The sequence below is a fragment of the Alosa pseudoharengus genome, unplaced genomic scaffold (genome assembly GCF_046254945.1).
Source record: "Alosa pseudoharengus isolate Yale_2024_CS ecotype anadromous, Long Island Sound unplaced genomic scaffold, YU_APseudo_1.1 YU_APseudo_1.1_scf_24, whole genome shotgun sequence".
NCBI classification, from domain to species: domain Eukaryota; kingdom Metazoa; phylum Chordata; class Actinopteri; order Clupeiformes; family Clupeidae; genus Alosa; species Alosa pseudoharengus.
Genome location: NW_027468689.1, coordinates 8,258,916 through 8,279,170, shown reverse-complemented (window position 1 = coordinate 8,279,170; position 20,255 = coordinate 8,258,916). Strand labels below are relative to the sequence as shown.

The 20,255-nt window shown below is 41.9% G+C and overlaps 2 protein-coding genes across 2 annotated transcripts; both read left to right on the top strand.

The window, feature by feature from the left end:
• Window positions 1–1,331: 1,331 nt before the first annotated feature.
• On the top strand, window positions 1,332–19,616 carry xk (X-linked Kx blood group (McLeod syndrome)). The gene is made up of 3 exons (XM_076303026.1): window positions 1,332–1,754; window positions 4,095–4,357; window positions 17,485–19,616. Exons 1-3 carry the CDS (start codon window positions 1,510–1,512, stop codon window positions 18,306–18,308), a joined length of 1,332 nt encoding a protein of 443 aa, XP_076159141.1. The 5' UTR covers window positions 1,332–1,509; the 3' UTR covers window positions 18,309–19,616.
• LOC143142068 (uncharacterized) lies at window positions 8,571–14,301 on the top strand. The gene is made up of 4 exons (XM_076302744.1): window positions 8,571–8,606; window positions 8,812–11,821; window positions 12,002–12,865; window positions 14,285–14,301. Exons 1-4 carry the CDS (start codon window positions 8,571–8,573, stop codon window positions 14,299–14,301), a joined length of 3,927 nt encoding a protein of 1,308 aa, XP_076158859.1.
• Window positions 19,617–20,255: the final 639 nt, after the last annotated feature.

Genomic DNA, 20,255 nt, shown 5'->3' with positions numbered 1-20,255 from the left:
CACTAATCAACAAACTAGGAACCCTTTAATACCACTGGAATTGTATTGACAATAACCTCCACCATCATCAAACATGTTCTGAATGCCTTTTTAAAAAATCTGATACCGCATGGCGCAGTCCACTTCACCGTGATCACAGAAATCATAGTTTACCCACCACTTATTTTACCACTACATCCCTGATCTGAATGCAACACAAAGTCAAAAGGAGCTGGCCACCTTGCATTGGGCACACAGGGATTTGACATTTATACTGATGCTATTTATCTGGCCTCTAGAAAGGAACAGAGAACTCACAAAGCAAAACCTTTGAAAGACTTTTCAGGGTATGCAGCCCTTTTAAATGTAGGCCCACAAAATAAGATATAAACATTATGGAAGACAGTTTCTCCTAGCGCCACGGTGGCCTACTCATTCTGCATAAGAGTCCGCTGTATTGACAGGAAGGAAGGACATTATTTTCTGCTGGTTCTTATCTGACCTTACCAACAGGAAGCTTTAAATGCCAGATCCTCAAAACAAGCATGATGAGCCTGTTCCATGGGAACATGCAAACAGTTGCCATAAACATCAGCATTCCAATCACTGTTTACAAACTGTATCTGTTTATTTATCATACCCTACTTAGCTTATATCATAACTGGCCAATATTTGACATTTCATGTAATAAATCAAAGTGTGAAATCAAACGTTGGAGTATGTTCACGATTCAAACCAATTGATAAACCTTGTTTAACACCTTCATGGCCCTGCCCCTGCTAAATTCGTGGAGTTTCTGAAACATAATCTCCACCTAAAATGTCGTAGCAAAATCAATGTCTACAGCCAATGAAATGGGCTATAACCATAGACAGTAAAGGAAATATAGCTATAGCAGAGAATGTCTAATAAGGGCTATAGCCTATCAAACATGTCTGGCTGTGAAGGATTCAAACGGATCTTCTGAAGAATTTGTAGAAATGTGTGCTACATCGACATCTACTGGGCGAATGGGGGTACTAACCCGATGATATCTATACCAGTAGGCCTATAACAAACTCAACAGGCGCAATACCAACCAATACTGCCATGCTGGATTCGGAATTCAGGGCCAGTGTCTTAAATGTATTTGTAATCCAATATTCATTTTTAATCCAGTATCCTGTATTTAAGTATTGTAGGCTAAATGTCAGAGATCATGTGTAGACAGACACTTTCAGAGCGTCGCCTAACATAATTTCTAATAATTTCCGTGATTTCTAACCATTAAAATGAAATGATCAGCGGTTCTTGAAAAGAGATTCCGACCTATAGCGTAAAAGTGCGTGCGCGCAGCACGTATGGTCTCGCGAGCGCGCAATCGTTCAATACAACATTGAAGTCACTGCGCCATCTACAGCTAAGCGTCAAAACAGTCCAGCTCTCGTCTTGGATAGCCCTGATGACTGCGGCTTCGTAGTTCAGTCAGCCGTCTCCGAATCGTCTGCATAAAAGACTGGAGGAGACGAAGACAAAGATGGCTGAGTGATAATGAGACTGCCCAGCTCGGTGCTTGTCTCGGTCTCCCTGTTCACAGCTGAGACGACGGCTGCGTTATATCTGAGCACCACGTACCGCTCCGCTGGAGACAAAATTTGGCAGGGCTTCACGCTGCTCTTCACGCTCCTCCCGTCAGTCCTCGTGCAGCTCACCCTGATATTTATCCACCGGGACCTCAGCCGGGACCGACCTCTCGTGCTTCTGCTACATATACTGCAGCTGGGGCCGATTATCCGGTAGGGTGTGCCTTCAAAAACAACCAGACACTTACAGACATCACATATGTTTACAACGGAGAATGGTTCTGTTGTCTTATTAATGCACAGTAATGAGATTCGACACAACATCTGCGATAGCCTTGTTTAGAGTGTCTATTTTTAAAGGCTGGATGTGTACAATTGTAGAGAAAATAATGCAGCTTTTGTCTTCAGTTGCGCATACAATCCGCGCGGCCTGCTTGTTCACCATGCTAGTATCGATCAACAGTTTAGTATGGCACGCGTTGTGGTCGTCGACATAACAGAGACTCTCTCCCTCTGTCATTAATCGGGAGCTCGGAGACGCGAGTGTCATCCTACAGGCTTATTCACAAGGCCGGGTGGAATTAATTGCCTGGGCGTAAAATCCTGTTGGTCAGTCGGCTTGTCACCCCAGCTCTTTTAATCCATATGGGTATTCTGTGAGTGCTGGGGTATCTCACTGGCCGACCTCAAATAGACCTGTTTATCTGCCCATTGTATCACAGAGAAAAATAATTAACTACACCATGTGTTTAAAATAATGTACATTATACTTAATACTTGACCAATGGCTGTAACCCTATTACCTCAACCTATTCTTGCACTGATATAGTTTTTTTTTTATATTACCTTGTCTACATTATACATTATTCTCTTATATGTCCATATTTATTGTATGCTGGTCTCTAGACTTTATTCTTGCACGGTTGCACTGTTGGACTTACTTATTGGCACCATCACCTTGACACTCACTCTCATAGAGCACCTTGCAATGCACACTGAATTACAGGTTCAGTCCCTGCCCTGTGCGTGATCATCCTTAAGCACACTATGTGGGATATTTAATTTAGTTTATATAGTATATTTAGTATTTTTGTGTCATGTTTATCTTCTACTGTCTCTATTGTACAGTGGAGTTTTTTATATTTTTATTTGTATTACTTTTTCTGCTGTAAGTGCATGTTGTGTGTGATGTCTATGCTACTGAGACCTTGAATTTCCCCTTTGGGAGAAATAAAGTATCTATCTATTTATCTATCTATTTGTCTATCTGTCTATCTATCTATCTGTCTGTCTATCTATCTATCTATCTATCTATCTATCTATCTATCTATGTATCTATGTATCTATGTATCTATGTATCTATCTATCTATCTATCTATCTATCTAAATAAGACAAACCGTAATTAGGGAAGGGACTTGGCCCTGAATAGCTGTCCCGGGGCCATTAATGTCGTCTTTTTCATTTCGTCTGTAACCTAACAATTACCCTAAAAGCCTCTGCCTGGCTGTTTCCTCCCAGTAAGCCACTTGCCAGCAATAGCATTCTGTTTGACAGGTTTTTATTGAACATCTTTATTTCAGCCTGTGTTGTCTACTGATGCTATTTTCAGTTTGGTGGTCCATTTTAAGCTGGATGCTTATAGGACTAGCCTATAAGCCTAGCCTATTAGGTCTCTAATGTTTATTATTTTTTTTGTGATTATAGGTCTCTAATGTTTATTAGGCATTTCTAAATTACATATTTAATGTGTAAATATTTGCATGTCAATGGATAGTATCCAAACAGCTAATCCTTGTGTCAGTGTTTATGGGATGGGTTTCATACACATGCACTACTTGCCTTTCTAGTTTTTCTTGCTCAAAAAGCCTGAGTCAGCACACTTAGAACATTGTATGTTTAGTGAGGAATTTGATGCCATGAGAGGTTTTTCAAGTTTCAATGTCAGACTGCCCCCTTTCTCAGAAGCGTTCTAGAACTGGAAGCTTGATAAAGCCCATACCAGGCAAGCATTTTATCTGGCACTGGGCGTGCTGCCCTCTGCATACTAAGCAAATTAAATGGGCAGTCTGCCACTACGGGGCCTCCACGCTGTGGGGCAGACTGCCCACTCTGGTGTGGTGGTGAGGGACAGGTGTGCCACTGCAGGTGTCTCAGGTTCCCACTCTGATTTACTATCAGCAATCTCACCCTTTCCTCACGTAAACAACTGCCACCGCACCGACACACCTCACACACTGACCCTGAATCAGTGTGTCTCTATTCAGAACTCTTTTATTAGATGTGCTCCTCACGCATCACACTTTGGAAGCAGTGATTTATGTCCAGGCATAGTAGCTATCTGAAGCCTCTGTTGTTGTAAATGAGATACCAGTTTAGGAAGAATGTCTCCCAGCGGACCCAGTTTAGGACTCTAATGTCCCCCAGTGGACCCTGTATCTAAGTGCTGACTGCTCACCAGCATGTTGTCATTTTCAGGTGTCTGGAAGCCTTCTGTATCTATGGCAGCGCGGGCACATTGTGCTGACTGCTCACCAGCATGTTGTCATTTTCAGGTGTCTAGAAGCCTTCTGTATCTATGGCAGCGCGGGCACGTTCGAGGAGCCGTATGTCACCATCACCCGGAGGAAGCAGATGCCCCGGGGCGGTCGGTCGGAGGAGGTGGAGCAGGAGGTGGGGCAGGCCGAGGGCAAGCTGATCACCCACCGCGCCGCCTTCGCCCGCACCTCCGTCATCCAGGCCTTCCTGGGCTCCGCGCCCCAGCTCACCCTCCAGCTCTACATATGCGTTCTGCAGCAGGGGGTGTCCATCGGTAGAGGTACGCCACGCCAGGCCACGCCAGGCCACGCCACGCCAGGCCAGGCCACGACACGCCACGCCACGCCACGCCACACCACTCCACACCATGCCATGCCAGGCCCCCTCAGGGGATGACCTCTTTATCATCTCATGTCATGTCCTCTCATGTTGTCCTGTCATATGACGTCATGTCTTGTCATGTCATGATGTCATGTCCTGTCATCTTGTGTCATGTCATGCCTCGTCATGGCATACAGCACATTTGAATGTCCAGTCTCACAACACACACACACACACACACACACACACACACACCTACCTTTCACGAGAATCTTTGCACGAGAGTAGTCTGTGTTTTGTTTGAAGCAGTCAACTTTAGATATTGCTTTCACCAACTCAACTAGTAGATGTTGTAGACCTAAAGTAAGAAGTGGTGAAATCTCCTGACATGATCTGACATGAGCTAAGGCTAGAATGTGGCAAGCTGTGGCAGTGATGAGAAACTTTGTCATCACTGGTGCAAGTCCTGCATAATTTAGAGCTACCGTAATTGTCACTTTTCTCCCACAGTGAGAGATGCCTAATACCTGTGTGGCATTATGGTGTGAGATATTGGTCACTTTTCTCTTACAGTGAGAGATACCTAATACCTTTGTGGTATCATGGTGTGAGATATTTGGGAAGGAATTTTGACTTAATTTAGTAGGATTTTTTTCTTTTAGGTTACACAGAAAGCTGCTAAGACCATTAAGAACTGTCACATAGAACTCTGCAAAAACAAGCATGATGCTAGTTCTAGCCTGAGGCCTAAACCAACTGTTTCCATCTGCCGCTGCTTTATGATCTGTCAGTCAACAATCTGCCAGTTTATTTGTCCTTTCAGTGGCTTTAGGCATACACCTGTTTGGAAGTTGTGAATAGACCTCTGTTCACAGGAACAAGGACACAAGGCATTAGTCAGATGACCAACTCTACAACAAAATGAGTCATCTTTTATCTTTTTGGTACTGTTTGGCTTTCTTTACCTACTTGAGCAAATTCAGGCCCCGAAATTCTGTTAATTCCTCAGACCATCTGAAACTTATTTAGCTATATATTGTTTTTTTTTAATAATCAACCATTTATTTCACGCCATCTTGTGAAAATAGCACCAAATGCTTGCAGCAAAGGTATTTTCTTCTCTCAAATCCATAGTTGGCTGGCAATATCAGTTGGCCAGCAAATCAATATCCCTCACCGCACCAAGTGTGAGAGGCAGTAAATTACCTCACAGCATTTTGGACGAGGCAATGCTTCAAGCACAGTCACTGCATTGCTGAGCAGGGTGTGAACTGCCTCACGCTCCTGCAGGGAGACCTCGTATCACGGTCCTGCAGGGTGACCTCGTATCACGCTCCTGCAGGGTGACCTCGTAAACTATATAGAGACGGAGAGGCCGTAACTCAAACCCATGATTATTTCTGTCCCGCTCCAGGAGAGAGGCTGGTCTTCACTTGCTGCTTCAGCATGATTCATTCTTTCGCTTTCACCAGCTCTCTCTCTCTCTCTCTCTCTCTTTCTTTCTCTCTCTCTCTCTCTCTCTCAAGCTTTTCTTGATTTATATTTAGATAAATTCCAAAAGGCCAGTGTGGTTGAGAGAGTCAGGTTTATGATTGATGGTTCTGAACATGCACCACATCTTCATACAAGTCAGAGGAGTCATCCAGCTGGTGGTTGAAAGAAAGTTTAGATAGAGAAGAGATTATGAAAGTATAGATATGGAGATGATATAGATAGAGAAGAGATTATGAAAGTATAGATATGGAGATAGATATAGATAGAGAAGATATTATGAATGTATAGATATGATGAGATATATAATATGATGAGATATATAGAGAAGAGATTCTGGCAGCCCATAGATCTTTCTGATCATTAAAAATGAAATAAATGGATAACTAGTAGAATAGCCAAACCCCTCACCATCCATCTGCTCATTCACCCTGTTTTCTTCCCTCTGTGAGTGAGTGAGTGAGTGAGTGCTAATTACTAGCGTGTGTGTGAGGTATGACGTAGTGGTGTTATATTCTCAGTGTTCTGAGGTCACGTTCTCCCTGTGTTTGGGTGGTACAGGCCCACTTTTACAGGCCAGTGTGAGCGTAACTAAGACACTACAGTAGTGTATCTATCTAATCTTATCTTTGACTGGTGTCCCTTTACTGTAAATGAGTCAACACATGATGCATATGGTCAAGAAACACTGACCGAGTTCTGCCCGCCTCTGCCCTATATCTGATTTGTTTCCGTGCTGGCCTTTCTAGGAACTGCTATCAGGAAATACAACTCTCAGAATTACACTGGGAATGCTACTGTCATAATTACTTTATTGTTTTATCTAGAATGCCATTAGGCTCAACAAAACATCGATATAAAACAATAAAGTACTGTAATAATTTTTTTTATCTGATGACTACAGATTCATTTGAAAGTTTAATTAGGTTTCTCTATCACTGAGTCTACTGTTTATATTCTGCAGAAGAAAGCAAAGCTATTCCATTTATTCACAGCAGACGCTTTTATTCAAAGGCATTTATCCAAAGGCTTTTATCTTTTGTTCAAAACAGAATAATAATAATAATGATGATGATAATAATAATAATACACTTTATTTGTATAGCACCTTTCATACACAGAATGCAGCTCAAAGTGCTTTACATTTGGAGCATTAACACAATAATAGAGAAAAAATTGTAATAATACAACAAATAAACAAAGCAATAAATAAAACATCAGAGATTTCGAATTAAGTAAAAAAAATAGAATTCACAAGATAGTATGGAGATAAATGCAACAACACATACAATACAACTAATGCAGTGAAAATAAGGGGTTTGTACGGCGTGTCCACCTTGTACTGAAGCACTGAAGTAGATCCCTGACGTCGTCAAGGAAAATGGTTAATTATGGCTGTGTTTTAGGTTGAACCAATACAGTAGGTCAGACTGAGAAAAACATCTGCAGTAGGTGTCGACTTCCAAAAGTTATTGAAAAAAAACCAGGGAGAAAGTAGCCTAGAAATCTAGATGCACCCTAGCGGCAGCAAATTACATTTGCTTCCAGGGCTAGTCTAGCAACTCTCTGTTGGCTTGTGAGCTCGAAAAATTAAACTTCTTTCAGGCCAATCAAATCATGTATAGAGTCGTTAGGCGGGCTTAACATAATGATTGATGGCAGAGTTGCAACGGTTTGGCTTGAATTCCCTGCTACTTGAAATCAAAGAAGATGGATGTTGCTGTTGGCCAACAGTGTGACACGAGTTAAGCTTGTTTTAAGTTTGCAAAAGTTTGAACTAGCCAACTAGCTCCGCTGGTGGGAAGACGCATGGGACTTAGCGCTATCCTATTTTGTGCAGAGGGAATTTGAAAGACAACCGATTATCCCGCCCCTCGGAATGAGCACTGCAAACGGTGAGTGCCCAGACCCTACATTTTAATGTGGGTCTGACTCGTCAGGCTAGGGAGAAAGGAGAATAATGCCAGAAAGTTATCAGAGGAAGGGGGGGCGCTTGTGGTTGGACTTGGTACTGTGTCTCCCTCACCAACTCATATGGATCTGCACTGCCAATGAACCGTAATTTATCGAAATATTGCACCTTTTCTTGTGGTCCAAGTCCTGCCCTATGCCTTTGCATCTTGGACGCATTTTGATGAGTTCTGTTGTTTATATATATTTTCTTTTGGGGGGCTTTTTTTATGCCTTTAATGCGACAGGATAGTGGAGATACGGAAAATCAAAATCCGGGAATCAAACCCGGGTCGCCGGCATACGGTGCAGGTTCCCCAGCTAGTTGCGCCACGGCTGGGGCCAGCTTTTCTGTTGTTTAGACATGGCTATAATCACTTAAAGCTCCAGTTGGCAAATCTGACAGATTGAGGGTACTCAGCCAAAAAAAACTCTCACGCCCCTACCCCACTACCACCTGTGATTGACAGTCAGATCTCACACAGCCCTGCTCTGATTAGACCAGAAGAACCGGGAGCTGTGGATTTTTGCAAAAGAAATAACAGGCTCTAGGTGGAGGTAGAAGTGCAGGTTTTTTTCTAAAACCGACTGATTTATGTTGTTCTGTCGGAGCATAGTGTCAGTTTCAGTGAATATGATCAACAAAAATCTTGCCAGCTGCAGCTTTAAGTGCCAAAGTGCATAATACTCCATTGTACTTCATTCAGTTCTTTACGCCGAGTGCCTCCAACATGGCCATGCAGATGGGTTACCGCCCAGAACGTGATGTCCGTGCAAACCCCTACTGGAACACCCTGTAAATAGGAGCAGGTGAATGTCAACTAATGTGAAGAAATTGGCTACAAGATAAAAGTGAGTTAACTAAAAGCTCTCATATTAGGTGTGTTTTCAGGTCTTTTTTAAAAGTTGTTTACAGAATTTGCCTGTTTGATGTACAGAGGCTGGATGTTTCATAGCTTCTGTGCATAATAGATAAAAGCAGCTTCTCCGCTTTGCTTGTGGAACACTTTGGGCACAATTAAAAGATTAAAAGAAGGAAACATTCGACTACTAACAAAGAGCTTAAGTAATGATAAATACTACAATGCAGTGGAGAGCTTAGGTAATGATAAATACTACAATGCAGTGGAGAGCTTAGGTAATGATAAATACTACAATGCAGTGGAGAGCTTAGGTAATGATAAATACTACAATGCAGTGGAGAGCTTAGGTAATGATAAATACTACAATGCAGTGGAGAGCTTAGGTAATGATAAATACTACAATGCAGTGGAGAGCTTAGGTAATGATAAATACTACAATGCAGTGGAGAGCTTAGGTAATGATAAATACTACAATGCAGTGGAGAGCTTAGGTAATGATAAATACTACAATGCAGTGGAGAGCTTAGGTAATGATAAATACTACAATGCAGTGGAGAGCTTAGGTAATGATAAATACTACAATGCAGTGGAGAGCTTAGGTAATGATAAATACTACAATGCAGTGGAGAGCTTAGGTAATGATAAATACTACAATGCAGTGGAGAGCTTAGGTAATGATAAATACTACAATGCAGTGGAGAGCTTAGGTAATGCTAAATACTACAATGCAGTGGAGAGCTTAGGTAATGATAAATACTACAATGCAGTGGAGAGCTTAGGTAATGCTAAATACTACAATGCAGTGGAGAGCTTAGGTAATGCTAAATACTACAATGCAGTGGAGAGCTTAGGTAATGCTAAATACTACAATGCAGTGGAGAGCTTAGGTAATGCTAAATACTACAATGCAGTGGAGAGCTTAGGTAATGCTAAATACTACAATGCAGTGGAGAGCTTAGGTAATGATAAATACTACAATGCAGTGGAGAGCTTAGGTAATGATAAATACTACAATGCAGTGGAGAGCTTAGGTAATGCTAAATACTACAATGCACTGGAGAGCTTAGGTAATGATAAATACTACAATGCAGTGGAGAGCTTAGGTAATGATAAATACTACAATGCAGTGGAGAGCTTAGGTAATGCTAAATACTACAATGCAGTGGAGAGCTTAGGTAATGATAAATACTACAATGCAGTGGAGAGCTTAGGTAATGCTAAATACTACAATGCAGTGGAGAGCTTAGGTAATGCTAAATACTACAATGCAGTGGAGAGCTTAGGTAATGCTAAATACTACAATGCACTGGAGAGCTTAGGTAATGCTAAATACTACAATGCAGTGGAGAGCTTAGGTAATGATAAATACTACAATGCACTGGAGAGCTTAGGTAATGCTAAATACTACAATGCACTGGAGAGCTTAGGTAATGATAAATACTACAATGCAGTGGAGAGCTTAGGTAATGATAAATACTACAATGCAGTGGAGAGCTTAGGTAATGATAAATACTACAATGCAGTGGAGAGCTTAGGTAATGCTAAATACTACAATGCAGTGGAGAGCTTAGGTAATGCTAAATACTACAATGCAGTGGAGAGCTTAGGTAATGATAAATACTACAATGCAGTGGAGAGCTTAGGTAATGATAAATACTACAATGCAGTGGAGAGCTTAGGTAATGCTAAATACTACAATGCAGTGGAGAGCTTAGGTAATGATAAATACTACAATGCAGTGGAGAGCTTAGGTAATGATAAATACTACAATGCAGTGGAGAGCTTAGGTAATGATAAATACTACAATGCAGTGGAGAGCTTAGGTAATGATAAATACTACAATGCAGTGGAGAGCTTAGGTAATGATAAATACTACAATGCAGTGGAGAGCTTAGGTAATGATAAATACTACAATGCAGTGGAGAGCTTAGGTAATGATAAATACTACAATGCAGTGGAGAGCTTAGGTAATGCTAAATACTACAATGCAGTGGAGAGCTTAGGTAATGATAAATACTACAATGCAGTGGAGAGCTTAGGTAATGCTAAATACTACAATGCAGTGGAGAGCTTAGGTAATGCTAAATACTACAATGCAGTGGAGAGCTTAGGTAATGCTAAATACTACAATGCAGTGGAGAGCTTAGGTAATGCTAAATACTACAATGCAGTGGAGAGCTTAGGTAATGCTAAATACTACAATGCAGTGGAGAGCTTAGGTAATGATAAATACTACAATGCAGTGGAGAGCTTAGGTAATGATAAATACTACAATGCAGTGGAGAGCTTAGGTAATGCTAAATACTACAATGCACTGGAGAGCTTAGGTAATGATAAATACTACAATGCAGTGGAGAGCTTAGGTAATGATAAATACTACAATGCAGTGGAGAGCTTAGGTAATGCTAAATACTACAATGCAGTGGAGAGCTTAGGTAATGATAAATACTACAATGCAGTGGAGAGCTTAGGTAATGCTAAATACTACAATGCAGTGGAGAGCTTAGGTAATGCTAAATACTACAATGCAGTGGAGAGCTTAGGTAATGCTAAATACTACAATGCACTGGAGAGCTTAGGTAATGCTAAATACTACAATGCAGTGGAGAGCTTAGGTAATGATAAATACTACAATGCACTGGAGAGCTTAGGTAATGCTAAATACTACAATGCACTGGAGAGCTTAGGTAATGATAAATACTACAATGCAGTGGAGAGCTTAGGTAATGATAAATACTACAATGCAGTGGAGAGCTTAGGTAATGATAAATACTACAATGCAGTGGAGAGCTTAGGTAATGCTAAATACTACAATGCAGTGGAGAGCTTAGGTAATGCTAAATACTACAATGCAGTGGAGAGCTTAGGTAATGCTAAATACTACAATGCAGTGGAGAGCTTAGGTAATGCTAAATACTACAATGCAGTGGAGAGCTTAGGTAATGCTAAATACTACAATGCAGTGGAGAGCTTAGGTAATGCTAAATACTACAATGCAGTGGAGAGCTTAGGTAATGCTAAATACTACAATGCAGTGGAGAGCTTAGGTAATGCTAAATACTACAATGCAGTGGAGAGCTTAGGTAATGCTAAATACTACAATGCAGTGGAGAGCTTAGGTAATGCTAAATACTACAATGCACTGGAGAGCTTAGGTAATGATAAATACTACAATGCAGTGGAGAGCTTAGGTAATGATAAATACTACAATGCAGTGGAGAGCTTAGGTAATGATAAATACTACAATGCAGTGGAGAGCTTAGGTAATGCTAAATACTACAATGCAGTGGAGAGCTTAGGTAATGATAAATACTACAATGCAGTGGAGAGCTTAGGTAATGCTAAATACTACAATGCAGTGGAGAGCTTAGGTAATGCTAAATACTACAATGCAGTGGAGAGCTTAGGTAATGCTAAATACTACAATGCAGTGGAGAGCTTAGGTAATGCTAAATACTACAATGCAGTGGAGAGCTTAGGTAATGCTAAATACTACAATGCACTGGAGAGCTTAGGTAATGCTAAATACTACAATGCACTGGAGAGCTTAGGTAATGATAAATACTACAATGCAGTGGAGAGCTTAGGTAATGATAAATACTACAATGCAGTGGAGAGCTTAGGTAATGCTAAATACTACAATGCAGTGGAGAGCTTAGGTAATGCTAAATACTACAATGCAGTGGAGAGCTTAGGTAATGCTAAATACTACAATGCAGTGGAGAGCTTAGGTAATGCTAAATACTACAATGCAGTGGAGAGCTTAGGTAATGCTAAATACTACAATGCAGTGGAGAGCTTAGGTAATGCTAAATACTACAATGCAGTGGAGAGCTTAGGTAATGATAAATACTACAATGCAGTGGAGAGCTTAGGTAATGCTAAATACTACAATGCACTGGAGAGCTTAGGTAATGATAAATACTACAATGCAGTGGAGAGCTTAGGTAATGATAAATACTACAATGCAGTGGAGAGCTTAGGTAATGATAAATACTACAATGCAGTGGAGAGCTTAGGTAATGATAAATACTACAATGCAGTGGAGAGCTTAGGTAATGCTAAATACTACAATGCAGTGGAGAGCTTAGGTAATGCTAAATACTACAATGCAGTGGAGAGCTTAGGTAATGCTAAATACTACAATGCAGTGGAGAGCTTAGGTAATGCTAAATACTACAATGTAGTGGAGAGCTTAGGTAATGCTAAATACTACAATGCAGTGGAGAGCTTAGGTAATGCTAAATACTACAATGCAGTGGAGAGCTTAGGTAATGCTAAATACTACAATGCAGTGGAGAGCTTAGGTAATGCTAAATACTACAATGCAGTGGAGAGCTTAGGTAATGATAAATACTACAATGCAGTGGAGAGCTTAGGTAATGATAAATACTACAATGCAGTGGAGAGCTTAGGTAATGCTAAATACTACAATGCAGTGGAGAGCTTAGGTAATGATAAATACTACAATGCAGTGGAGAGCTTAGGTAATGATAAATACTACAATGCAGTGGAGAGCTTAGGTAATGCTAAATACTACAATGCAGTGGAGAGCTTAGGTAATGATAAATACTACAATGCAGTGGAGAGCTTAGGTAATGCTAAATACTACAATGCAGTGGAGAGCTTAGGTAATGCTAAATACTACAATGCAGTGGAGAGCTTAGGTAATGATAAATACTACAATGCAGTGGAGAGCTTAGGTAATGATAAATACTACAATGCAGTGGAGAGCTTAGGTAATGATAAATACTACAATGCAGTGGAGAGCTTAGGTAATGATAAATACTACAATGCAGTGGAGAGCTTAGGTAATGATAAATACTACAATGCAGTGGAGAGCTTAAGTAATGCTAAATACTACAATGCACTGGAGAGCTTAGGTAATGATAAATACTACAATGCAGTGGAGAGCTTAGGTAATGATAAATACTACAATGCAGTGGAGAGCTTAGGTAATGATAAATACTACAATGCAGAGGAGCCCATAATATTCCATATTATTGAATGGCACTGCAGGTATTCCTGTGCCAATGTGGGGCCTCTGTCCTCGTCCACTCCGCTGTTGCGTAAGATAGCTGGCAGTTGTTATCTGGCCTTGCCAGCTATATTTGTGTCTTATCAGAGGAGACACCCGATGCCTTGCGGTAGTCAGCGCGTTGCAAGAGACAAAAGATTTGAGGAAAGAGGGGAAGTCATCGGAACGGATACTGATACTCAACAGCACATCCTGGAAAGGCCAGGGTGGGAAGGGTGCACATTTGTGGTTGTTTATAAAAACATGAGATGTGGTCTGAAGCTTTAGCATAAAAGCATCAAATAGATTAGGATAGTTAATCTCTCTCTCTCTCCCTCTCTGTCTCTTTCTCTCTCTCTCTCTCTCCCTCTCTCTCTCCCACTTTCTACCACTGGCTGAGCTGCTTAGCGATCCAAAACAATAAACACAATTTCAGCGCAGTGCAAACAAACGTCCTTCCTGCTCCGGCCAGGCCGGATTATCACACTAAAACCCTCTGGGTTACATGAGCACCCAACGCTGGCCTTCCTGCCCTGTCCTGCCCCTGCTGTGCTCTGCTGCCCAGCCTCTGGGGCTCCGTGAGGCTGTTACAGACGGCCGTCCAGCGTGTGACCACTCACTCACCCCTGGGGAAATGTTGGCACCCACCCCATGCATGTGTCAAAGCTGTTGTGTTGCTTTCTGATGACACCACACTGTATGTCAGGCAATTTCCCAAAACAAGAATGTTTGAACACCCTTTGTCAAAACCTGATATTTTATTCTTATTCCACTGCTTGGTTGAATTTCCCATTGTCCTACGTAATTTAGAACGACCATTAACCGTATGTTATTTGCACACCTATGAAGTAGATCCATTTTTTTGGCCATATCACACTTGTATATTAAGTCGCCGAACTCCTTGTGAAGTTTAAATGAACGGTCACGTTGCATCCGAGCTGTAAAATGCAGACGTTCAGAACATTGCAGCATATGACGGAGGTGGCTTTTAGCTAGATGAATGACAGCAGGCTAAGTAAAATAGCGATGTTTCAAAGCTAAAGTTTATCAGAATTTTGAGGTACGCCCACTTGACAACGGGAGAGATAGAACTAACGACTGGCCTTTGGCCGTAGCAACTATCCATTTAGAACTAGTAACGGCAGTTTGTCCTGCAAGTTGAGAAATTATTATGTGTTGGAAGTAGGGCTGTCAAAATAACTGATTAATTTCGATTAATTAATTTGAGAAAAAATAACTGATTAAAAAAATTAGTGCAGATTAATCGATTCCGTATGACCTTTGACCCCGAGCCGTTCTAGTCAGTAAAAATTAGACTGTAAAATGAAGGAGAGAAAAGAAAACGTGCTGCCTGGATCATTGATTGGAACATTTACTTTTAAAAAACAGCCTGATGGTGTTGATAAAAACTAGATGTACCGTAGAGCGGTACAAAATATGACCGCCGCCCAGTCCAGCACATTTTTTCCACAAAAAGAAATCACGCTGAAAGGCCTATATGATTCTAACTCTCACTAAATTGCATTATCCACACTCAATTCTCACTGGTATCTGCTAGACAACAAGTCCCAAAACATGATTAGTTCATAGATTTCACATGTAAAATTCATTTTATACAACCCCACCTCCATCTTGCCTGTTCATAATTCTGAGAAATTCTTGATTGTTTGTGTTATGTTTATGTTATGTGTGTGAGTGTGTGTGTGTGTGTGTGTGTGCGTGCTTGTGTGTGTGCCTGCGTATGTGCCTGTGCATGGAAGCGTACATATGTCTACTGTGTGAGTATATGTCATACGTATGATTACTGTGAATGTGTGTGTGTGCGTGTGTATCTGTTTGTGCACATGTGTGCACATGAAATGGGTTAACATGACCCCTGGAGGCAAATATACGGGAAAAAAATGGTCATCCTAGGCCCTACAGTTCTCAAGATATTCACAGAGAACTGTGTCTGGCCTACCCTCCTTTCGGGGGGTCCAGTCCAGCGGGGGGGCTACAGATCAAAACGAAAAATGACGGTTCCATGCTATCCATGTGGGGGTACATGCCCACCAAGTTTTGTGTACCCCGGTCTTTCAGTGTCCCGGGAATCCTTGTTGGTGTACGTCACTAAATGTACACATAAATTATTTTATTGTAAGGCCCCCCATGAACGAAAGTACACAAAACTTGGCATGCATTCGGAGGGTGTCATAATGATCCTACACTTTCAATTTCGTGCAGTTTTGACCATGTCAGCCAGAGATATTGTGATGAAAACACCTACATTTTTGCTTTTTAATTTTTAACTAGGTGGCGCTATACATGAAATAAGTGGTAATGGGATGGGTTGACATGGCCCCTTGAGATCAACATACAAAAAAAAGGTGGACCTCCTAGGCCCTACGGTTCTCGAGATATTTACAGAAAACTGTCTCCGGCCACCTACAGGCCAGTTGGTGTATAGTAACATAAATTAATTTATTGTGTGGCCCCCCATGAACGGAATTCCACGAAACTTGGTGTGCATTCAGAGGGTGTCATAATGATCGATCCTACACTTCCAATTTCGTGCAGTTTTGACTATGTTAGGTCACAGATACCTGCGATTACAACACCTCATTTTTACTTTTTTGTGTTTAACTAGGTGGCGCTATACATGAAATGAGTGGTTATGGAATGGGTTGACATGGCCCCTTGAGATCAACTTACAAAAAAAAAATGGTCCTCCTAAACCTTACGGTTCTCAAGATATCCACAGAAAACTGTGTCTGCCCTACCCTCCTTTCGGGGGGTGCAGTCCAGCGGGGGGGCTACAGATCAAAACGAAAAACGATGGTTCCATGCTATCCATATGGGGTTACATGCCCACCAAGTTTCGTCTACCCCGGTCTTTCAGTGTCCCGGGACTCATTGACGGAAATTTGGACATGCGAAAAAGAAAAAAAAAAAAAAAAAAATCTGACTAAACCTATATGACCGCCGCTTCGCTGCGCGGCGCTCATAATAAAGTGTTGAAAATAAAGTCCTCTGCAATGTCTGCAGCAAGGAATTTGCATATCACCGGAGTTCATCAACTCTATAGTCGCACATCAATGCAAAGAAATAAGTGTTGACATTGAGGGGAGTGTTCATTTATTTTCATTGTGTCCCCTAGGTTATATCTGTGGCCTGAATTGCCTTGTATGTGAAAAAAAAAAACTTCTTCCCGAAGCACTTTTGAATTTATTTCCTCAGCATATTAAGTCATATCATAGATTATTATGGCAATTATTTAAACAGTGAAAATAATAATAAAAGAGTTTTTTAACTTTAATGTCACTAATGCTGATTATTCAATGATTCATTTGAATTTAAATATTTAAAATACTTGCACAGCAAAAATTATATATGCGATTAATTTAGATTAATTAATCACAGAGTATGTAATTAATTAGATTAATTTTTTATCGATTGACAGCCCTAGTTGGAAGAAATTAGTTCTACAAACAAGACAGTTTTAGCGATTAAAACGTTTAAATTGTAACAGGAAATGAACACAACGCAAGTGGCAACAGTGGAATAAGCGGGATAATGGACTCCACGGTGGTCTGTTCACAGAAATGAATGCACTTACGAGGTTTAAACGCTTCGCGTCGGGGCCGTTTTACAACCTCGACCGTGCTTCTGTGAACAGTCCATTATCCCTTACATAACAGTCTTACATTAATATCTGAGGTTAGGATGGTCATTCAGCAGCTCTCCAGCAACCTCCTCACTTGTTTTTCTTTCTTTATGTCTCTGAAGGCACACTGATGGTCATCTCCTTGCTGTCCATCGTGTACGGCGCGCTCCGCTGCAACATCCTGGCCATTAAGATCCGCTACGATGACTACGAGGTCGACGTGCGCCCGGGCGCGTACCTGTGCATCTTCCTGTGGCGCAGCTTCGAGATCGCCACGCGCGTGACGGTGCTGGTGCTGTTCAGCTCCGTGCTGCAGATCTGGGTGCTGCCCGTGGTGCTGGTCAACTTCCTGCTCTTCACGCTGCACCCGTGGGCGCTGTTCTGGCGCAGCGGCTCGCCCTTCCCCGAGAACATCGAGAAGACGCTGACGCGCGTGGGCACCACCATGGTGCTGGCGCTGCTCACGTTCCTCTACGCGGGCATCAACATGTTCTGCTGGTCGGCCGTGCAGCTGCGGCTCTGCGACCCGGACCTGATCGACAAGGCGCACAGCTGGCGCCGCGTGGCCGGCTACTACGGCCTGCGCTTCCTGGAGAACGGCGCGCTGACCCTGCTGTGGCACGCCTACCAGACGGACGTCTACCGCGCGGTGGACGAGCCGGTGTTGGCGCTGCTGCTCATGGTGGGCTACTCGGCGGCCATCTTCTTCATGCTGATGTTCTACCAGTTCTGCCACCCGTGCCGCCGGCTGTTCTCCGCCAGCGCGTCGCAGGGCGCGTGCGAGTGCTGCGGCTCCTCGTGCCTGCTCCTCCGCGGGCACCACGCCGCCCAGGTGGGGCCCGTCTGCGACAAGCAGCCGCACCTGACCGACGCGGACAGCCCCGGGGGGGACGGGACCTACGCCACCAACGGAGACCTGAGCCAAAGCTTCTCCAGTAACCCTTAACACCTGACTGACCCCCCCCCCCCACCCTTTTTTCTTTGCACACAAAGTGCTCCTTGCAGAAGAAAAGAGAAACAAAGAGTCGATAAGCCAATGAAAACAATTTGCTTTGCCTTGGAACACACTATGCTGGACTGTATAAGGGAGGCTAAGGACCCTGACTCGGCCCTTCATTTTGGACCCGTTGGGTCCCATCAGCATGGCAGTGGTAATCATCGTAGTTGTAAACCTTTCCAGAATGCATGTGAGCTACCTTTAACCTACAATGCTTATACAAAAGTGCTGCTTTTGTTCATGTGATGTCAGTGTTTGTTTCAATATTGTTGTGTTTTTGTTTTGTTAATCTTTGTGACGTTTACTTACTGAATTACTACCTTATTTCAACTTTGATATATTTATTTAATGATTGTATTACTTCCACCTTTTCACTAATGAGGGGCATTGCCATCTTACATGGTCCACTAAGTTAAAGCACACACTCAGGTTTCTTCCAAAAGTATTCTGTCTTTGTTTATTAAAGCATTTTCGCCAGGCAAAGACAAACAAAGACAGTATTCTGTCTTTGTTTATTAAAGATTTTTCATCAGCCAGTATTCTAGGCTTAATGCCTGCTACTAACAAAACAAAAATGTAACCACATTTATTTCAGAAAGTATTGGAAGAGCTTACACGTTTTAGGGCCTTACTTTCAGACATATACATTTGCATCATTTCAGTGATCAGTCTCCCACTTGTTTTGTTTGGACACTCTGAAGGGCACCACTGGCACGATGCAAAAGCAGACATTAAAACAACATCTTTTTTAAAAAATGAAACCTTTTACCTGGATGCTATAGTGAGCCTTCATCTGTGTAAAGCTGATGCAATAGTGAGCCTTCATCTGTGTAAAGCTGATGCAATAGTGAGCCTTCATCTGTGTAAAGCCGATGCAATAGTGAGCCTTCATCTGTGTAAAGCTGATGGTATAGTGAGCCTTCATCTGTGTAAAGCTGTGAATGAAAAGTGTAATTTGTTTACTTTGTATTTTTACACTCGTGCTTTGCACCTGTTGCACGTGTATTTTTACAGATTTGCTAAAGAAAGGGACCACCTATTGCACATATATTATTGTCAAGGAAGGGATAAAAAAAAAATTGTGTCAGACAAAGACTCAGCTCTTAAACAGTGCTGCCACCTGGTGGTCAAGGTCCTCTTCTTGAATGTTGAGTTTTGAGAAAAAAGGTCATTGAGAGTCAGCTAACAGCACTGAATGCTAACCACAGAAATACCTTTTTATACACTTTTGTCATTTAAGCATAACCATAATAAAGACTCAATAGATAAAAAAATAACCTATTGTTTGCATATAAGTGTGTGAGTGTGTGAGCATCTTTTGTCTGTTGGTATGTGTCTTTTCCCCTTTAGACTTATCAGAGTGGAAACGCGTGAATATTTCATGGGGCCTTCTACTTGCCCATACAGATAACACAGGCTCGTTCAACTGTAAATATCTCAGCTGACCAAAGAGCAGGTGCTTGGGTTTCAATGGCTCATTACATCGCCCAGACAAAAAAAAAGGGTTTTTCTGTCGTAGTCATAACGACCATACGTAGACCGCACATAGCCCACAGACCCTTTAATGTATGAGCCACTGTGTGCTACTGTTGGAGGTGCTGTAGGCGCTGTTTCTAGTAGAGTAGGAAGGCATGCAATTAATTAAAACAATGAAGCGCTAATACAGCATGCGCAACTGAAACATGAAACACTGAAAGCATACTCAGTAATCAGTAGTCTGCACTATTTACACTGATTTGTGATAACAGCATGGCCCTGATCTATCAGTGCTTTTGAAAGCAAAGCCCGATTGAGAAGTGAGATGGCTGAATACCACGCTGCAGAGGAGGTGTGGCATGTCTAAAGACCAAAGTACAAATCCACACACACACACACACACACACACACAGGCACAAA